Here is a 7,010-nt window from a genome sequence, read left to right as displayed (position 1 = left end):
GGTGCCTTCATCATCTAGAAGGACAGAGCAGGCTGGGGTGGGGGCAGGAGGAGAGAGGAGCAGAGTGGCAGACACACAGCCTGGCCGTGTGGTGTGCTGTGGGCAAGCTGTGGGCAGTGTATCTCTATTCTTGGATATTCATCTGGGAATAGAACCAAGAGATATGCAGACCCAGCAACAGGCCCTCACTGTCCTTGGAGCCCCCATGTCCCACGTGCACCCCCCAATTCCCAGGAGCGGGGTGTAGACCCATTACTGAGTCATAGTGCAATTTTATTCGGCCACAGAATCATTATGCTGGGGTCTGCCCTCCTCCCTTGCCACCCGCTGCCATTTGTCCATGGTCTCTGTCTCAGGCTTGGCCCATGAGGGGCTCTAGGGCCCCAGCAGGGTAGGGATCCCCAGAGTCAGGCTGGGCCGGGGCAGGGGGAGGGGCTGATGCCATAGTCTCTCAGCCTGGCTCAGCTGCAGCCCCCCACGCCTTTGATGAGGCTGGCGGCCTCTGGGATCTGCCGGAAGAGGTTTCGAAGGGTGTCCAGCTCCTGGGTCAGCTGTTCCACGCGACTGCGGAGGCGCTCATTCTCCGCCATGTACTCCAGCACCTTCTGCTGCGTCTCCAGGATGCGCCTCTTGGCCTTGTCGCGGCTCTTGCGCACGGCGATGTTGTTCCGCTCCCTCCGTAGCCGGTACTCCAGGCTGTCCTTGTTCACCGCCTTCTTGCCTTTGTGCGAGGGGCCAGCTGGGGATGGCGCCTTGAGGAGGGGGCTGCAGGGGGTTGCGGCGGCGGCCACAGGGGCCTGGAGGGGAAGGCACAGACCGACCAGAGGTGAGGGCTGGCCAGGACTCACGCAGAGTGGCAGCGGGGCGGGAATCGCAGCAGTCGGAGAACGCCCAGGCATCAAACAGGTCCGGGGTCCAGAGCCAGCTCTGGTCTCCCAGTCAGAACAGCCATAGCCCTGCCGCTTGCAGAGGGGGCCACTGCTCTGACCCAGACTCTCTTTCCCATTCCCACACTATCTGAGGACACTTTCCTTCAATTTCTTTTGAGGCTCTAATCTTACAATTGGTAGGCATTTCCCCTTCCAGAAGCAGGCGGCAGAGAAACTCCCTTCCCTCCTGGAAGGGAGTGATGGGTCCCGAGGTCTGGGCAGGTCAGCTGGCCAGTAGGACTGCCCGGACTGTAGGACGCCCGGGATCCCAGCCACATGGTGGGGTTCAGGGTGAGAAGGAAGTGACAGAAAAGCAAAGCAGGGTCGTGGTGGTGTGGTGAGCACAGAGGGTTTGGGGGTGGGTGGGTCTCCCAGAGCAACACCAAACACGGACCCCTGAGCGCAAACAGAGTGCAGAGTGCCCCACCGGCATTGGTCTCCCTCCAGCCCCTGGGTGGCAAGAATGAGATCTGACCTGCACTTACCTTGAGGACGCGCAGGGGCTGGCTGGGCGCTGCCAGGGCCGGGGGCAGGTGCATGGCCGTCTGCCCGCAGTGTGCTACTTGATACTGTAGGGGATTATAGCTGCTGCGGCTGGCCCCTCGGCTGCCCTCTGGCCCCCGAGGCTCCTCCTTCACAGCCACAGCCCTGGGGTCATAGCTCCCTGGGCTGCTGTAGATGCCAGACCCCAAGGCCTTCCTGTCAGGGCCGAAGGTATGTGGGGGGTAGGCGAAGGGCCGTGGGTCCGGCGGCAGGTAGTGGGGAAAGGCAGGGGTTCCGGGTCCCTTAAGGCCTCGGGCCTCAGGTGCCGGCTTCACTGCGAAGAGGTCGGAGAGGAGCTGCTCCTCCCCAGACTCGATGTAGGCGGAGAGGTCGATGGAAGCCTCATGCTCACACATGTCCCCCAGCTCCCCGGGCCCCGCTCGGCCCCCTGAGAACTCAAGAGGCTGCTGGCCAGCCCGGGGCTCACACTCGTAGTAGGTCCCGTGGGACATGGCCGGCCCGCCCCCTCGGCTCCCCGCCCCTGCCACCCTACTCTTGGGGCACCCTCTGGGATGCTCTGCCTGCCCTCTCCCTATCTCCCCCTGCCCTAGATCTGCCCTAGATCTGCCCTCTCCGTTCTCCTCTGTCACCCACTCCTGAGTGGCCTCTCTCCTCCCACCTCTGCTGTTTCCTTTTCCTTCCTCTGTAGTCAATGCCTCTTTTCTCTTCCCTTTTTTCCCCTCTCTCTCCCTGGGGTGACTTAGGGAGGGGCAGGGTGCACCCCAGAGGGAGGGATGCAGGGCTTAAAGAAATGGGGCCCCTGGACTATTTAGCAGTTGGGAGCACTCCTTAGTCAGGGTCCAAGCCAGGGTTCTGAGATGCCTGGCTGATGCTTCTGGGTATGCCTCCCCTTCCCTCTTGAGTCCAGGGGATTCCAGAGTCCTCGCTGAAGGCAACACCTCACTCTGAGTGTCCTCCTCCCTCCAACTTCCAAAAAGTTCTGTGCAGAACGAGGTGCCAAGTCAGAATGAACAGAAAAAACCCTCTTCCAGTGCCGACCCCCCAACCTAATCTGAGCTCCTCCCTTGACACGCCTCCCTCTCTGTCCCCCAGCAAGGCTGGGCTCCACCTCCCCCCAGGGGCAGTCCTTTCCTTTTGTAGCCCCACCCCCAGGGCATTCTTCTGGAGGCAGGCCAGGGGCGTTGTTTGAGGGGGTTATAGTGATAAGTTCTGCGAACAAGCCCTACACGGGGTCCTGTGGTGCAGAGCATGCTCATTTGCTAGGTTTTTGTGCAATAGCCCAAACCCTCTGATGCTTCTAGCCCAGGGTGGCCCTAGCAGCCTGGCACTGTCGCTCACTGCCAAGGCTGGGCTAAGTCACCTGCTCCCGACTTGGGCCCTGTGCCCCAGACCCAGGCAGGCCCCTGCCCCAGGAGCCAACAGCCGCACTCCTCTGGTGGGTGGCTCCAGTGCTCCCCCTTCCAGCTGCCCTGCACTGCGGGAGCCTCAGGTTGGCGCTCTGTCCCCTGCTCCCACCCTGGGGCTCAGCCCTGTTTCCTGTGCCTGGGGCCACAGGGCTCAGGCACTCTCTGCAGCTCAGCTTGCTGTCTTTCCTCCTGCATGGCCGTTCTCTGACCTCGATGCGTGTCTCTTGGGTCCACTTCCTCTTGTGAGGCTTGAGAAGCCTTCTCTTTTGTCATCATCTCTTCCTGGGACTGCTTCAGGGGCTCCAGGAGAAGCCCATGTTCGGCACTTTGGGTCTCATGCTGGGCCCCCTTTCCCTTCCCTTTTCTTTTTCCTCTGGGAACTCCCCACTCTCTCCTGTTAGAGGCATTGCTATGGTTCTGTTTTTACCTTGAATTTCACCTACAAAAGGGACTAGAGGTCCAGAAGAGGGAAAGGATGCAGAAATGTGTCACTGGCTCTTTGATCATTGGCAAATGCTAGGAGCACCCCATGGAGGTCAGAAGGTTTAACAAGTAGGGTACACCAAGGGCCAGGCCACAGGGGGGACAGACGCAGATGGGATATGGGTGGCACTGAATGGTAAAATAGAGTAAGCAGGTGCAGACAGGCCTGCCTCTGCGTCAGGCTAGTTACCCTTCCAGGCAGCATCTTCCTCCCTCCCTTGCTCCCCACCACCCCATCAACCCCAGGAGCTTTCTGGGCACAGTTTAGGGTCCTTTCTCTGAGGGCCCTGACCTGGCATTGGGAGATCTGTGTGCATCCTGGAGACAGAGCTCAGGGACCGGAAGGGTAGGTTGGGTAGGTATCGATCTCATCTCCCTTTCAAAGGACCTTGGGTCAAACAGGTAACCAGAGCTGAACTACCTCAGTTTGGCCGGAATGCCTCTGTTGACCGGCAGGCGGCAATATTGGTCCAGAATTCGGAACTAGAGGGGCTGCTGTGGGTCAGGCATCCGGTGGACGGCAGGGGGCAGGCTTCTGCAGCCCTTGCAAGGGCAGGACCCTGTCGGGCCTCTGGGAGGAAGGAGGGGAATCGTGGTGAGGTGGGGTCTTGCAGCGCAGTTACTGGGAGAGTGGGCAGGATGAGAGGACTGGGGCGAGGGTCGTGTCTCAATGAGCAGAAATTCTAGCCCTCTCCGACTTTGAAGTAGTGATGACGGTGGAGTTATGCTCTTTTTGGTCATTGAAGCATTCACTTTTCCATACTGATCGGTTCCCTATGAGTTAAGTAGGAAGGAAAGCAAGACCGATGCCATTTTAAATCTGCCTTATCAAGGAGGGAAACGAGGCTGAAAGGCCCAACCGCCCAAGGTCAGACAAGGATACAGCTTTGCTCTTGGGGGGAAAAGGCAGTGGGTTAGTTCTTGAAAACCCTAGGCAATTAGGGATAGAGAAAGGGGGAGCTGTGTGACTCAGAGAGCCCTGTTTGCCCTCAGTCTGCCGTGGGTGTGGGAGGCGGGGGTGGGGGGTGCCGGCGGGGACGACTGCGTCAGAAGCCAGTGAACAGGCGCTGGAGGAAGCAGGGAAGTGTGCAAATAGAGCCGGCAGGAAATGAGAAAGGCTGGGGCCAGGGGGAGATAAGTGATCTCCCTCCGGTCCCTCACCTTCTAGGCTGGTGGCTGACGTTGCTGGAGTACTGACATTACGTTTCCCAGTAACTGAGGAGTCTGGGGAGGGCAGGCAGCATTCTGGATGTCTAGGCAGGGGAGGAGGGGGGTCTGGACAGGAGCAGGGGGCAGTCCCAGACAAGAGCTGGGGGATTCTTGGGTTCTGTGGAGTTGCTCAGGTATGGAATGAAGCCTTCCCTGGGCAGCAGGCTTTCTTTCTCCTTTCTGCTTCAGTTGCTACCTGTTTGCCTTAATGGAAACAATGCAGGTATATTTTCTTAGTGACTTTGAACAGGCCTCAGTTCAAAGATCACCTCCTTCACCAAGTCTTTACAACAGGGAGCCAGCCAAGCATGGCAGCAGTGGGGTGTCAAAGAGACCCAGGCTTAAATCCTGCCTCTGTCACATCCCAGTCTGGTGACCTTGGGCAAGTTATTTAACCTTACTTGTAAAATGGCAGTAGTAACTTCTACTTTGTCAGATCGTTTAATGAAACTTTGTATGGAGAGCAATGTTGAGTCTTCCGCCATTCCTCCCACCACCGCCCGCAGTTTATCTGAGTGTCCTAAGCAGACATTTTCTACAGCCCCATCTGATGCCTCAGTTTAACAGGCATTTGGGGGCACGGAAGTAGCAGACACAGGGCAGACTCTGGGGATCTGGCAGATTCAGCTCCTGTCTGCCATGGCTGGAGGTCCCCCCTCCCTGAGTGGGCAGTCAGCAGTGCATGTGTGCCAAGAGCGTTCTCGCCTTCTTTCCCTGTAGATGATTTGCTCCTCGAGGGTAGGGTCAGATCCATTTTTTGAAACTTTTCAGCTGTGGTGACCGTATTGCCTGAATAAAAATTAAGGAAAGGTGGATTGTCAAGTATGAATATTTTTATGAAGACAATGGAACAAAGCGTTTGAAATCTGTGCTGACCCAGAAACTTCAGGAATAAGTTTGTTATTCTCACAGCAACTAAAAAACTCCTTGGACACAATGGTTATAAGGTATGTTGTGTGACTAACGAATAAATGCTTATGCAGCTATGATTTCGGTGACCCCCCCAAATTCCCTAAGGTCAGAGCATCTGAATTCCCACCATTAAAGGGACTGACAGGGTTAAGACTGGGTAAAGGCTCAGGCTAAACATAAATACCTTGTGCTCTGGAGGACACTCAACATTTACCGTGGCCCAGATTAAAAAGATCAGCCTGTGTCACTTATGTGGGGGAGGGGCTGCTGGTGATGGATAGGAGCGAGTGTCTCCACAGAGCGAGAGGGGCTTTGGGGAGGGCCGGCCTTGCTGGAACAGGGCAACATGGAGAATACAGGGGCAGCCCATGGAAAGGAAAAGTGTGTGTGTTGGGGAAGAAGCAGTTCAAAAGTGTGCATTTGAGACCTCGGGGACAGCCTCTTGCATAAGACTGGCCTCTGCCCAGTTTTGCCATCAGTATCTGGGGACAACCTTGGGCTGAAGATTGAGGAAAGCTTTGAGATTCGGTTCAACCTTTTTTTTTTTTTTTTTCTTTTCTCAGAAAGTACTAAATAGGTTAAGTGACTTGCCCAAGGACACACAGCTGTTTGGTGGCTGCTGAGCTGGAACTTAGAGCCAAGCATCTGTGCCCTGTGACTGGCACGCCTCCAGCCTCAGCTGAGAAAAATGCCAGCCACAGATGAGGAGTGTTGGGGCTGGGCGGGGACTGGGAGTGAGGCGTTTTGCCTGCCTGTGTCCTCACGTGTCCCTCATGGTGGAGGATGATGTCTTAACACCCCCCCCTCCCCTGCCCATGTCTGTCATGCTGCCCCAGAACAGGCAGCTGGGACGGCTGCCCACGAAGGAGGCACTCCAAGCAAGCACTGGGTCTAATCCCATCAACTTCCTCCAGCAATTAACCCAAATCACCAGTGGATGTGTCCCTACCGTACCTGGTTCCTCGTTTGTCCCCACTCAACAGCCTTCCTAGACCGCCCACTAGACACGGCCCTCTCATTCAGCTCCATGCAGCTGAGGAGACCCTTCCTCCCATCCCTGTCCCTTCTGTCAAACCCCTCGGATCTGGCTGGCTGCTTTCCTAAGTGCCCCTGGCTTCTCTCCATAGGCTCAGTCCATCCCTTCCTTTCCCATTCAGTGCCAGCTGTCCCAGTGCCAGAAGGCTTGGCTGACCAGACCTTGGAGAACCACTCTGCCATTGCCTCCCTCCACTCAGCTAAGTCCTGTCTGCCATCTACTTTCCCACCTGGGCAGTGGCGATGTTCTTCCTAGCTAGTGTGCAGGAACTTAATGAACACTTTGGGACTTCACTGAAGAAATGAGGAAGTTATTGGTTCAAAATGAAAGGTAGTTAAAAACCAACCCCTCCCCCCCAAAAAACGCGAGAGAGTTGTTTGAGTGTGCTGGTACTGGGTCCCTGGGACTGAGCAAGGGCCTCTGGGAATGCCATCCAGGAAGGAACTTAGCAACCAAAGTCCTGACGAAGATAGGAAATGCCCAGGGACTCTGTCTCAGAAGGTCACTGAATTACTACCACCAACAACTTCG

General features: G+C 56.6%; 1 protein-coding gene across 1 annotated transcript; it reads right to left on the bottom strand.

Annotated features, from left to right (window-relative positions):
• Window positions 1-461: 461 nt before the first annotated feature.
• On the bottom strand, window positions 462-1,924 carry CEBPE (CCAAT enhancer binding protein epsilon). Its single transcript, XM_044230937.1, has 2 exons — window positions 1,415-1,924; window positions 462-797 (listed from the first exon to the last, which is right to left on the bottom strand). The coding sequence occupies exons 1-2, from the start codon at window positions 1,922-1,924 to the stop codon at window positions 462-464; spliced, it is 846 nt and encodes a 281-aa protein (XP_044086872.1).
• Window positions 1,925-7,010: the final 5,086 nt, after the last annotated feature.

The sequence above is a fragment of the Neovison vison genome, chromosome 13 (genome assembly GCF_020171115.1).
Source record: "Neovison vison isolate M4711 chromosome 13, ASM_NN_V1, whole genome shotgun sequence".
NCBI classification, from domain to species: Eukaryota; Metazoa; Chordata; class Mammalia; order Carnivora; family Mustelidae; genus Neogale; species Neogale vison.
Note: the sequence above shows the minus strand (reverse complement) of the source record. Positions and strands in the feature narration are given on the sequence as shown.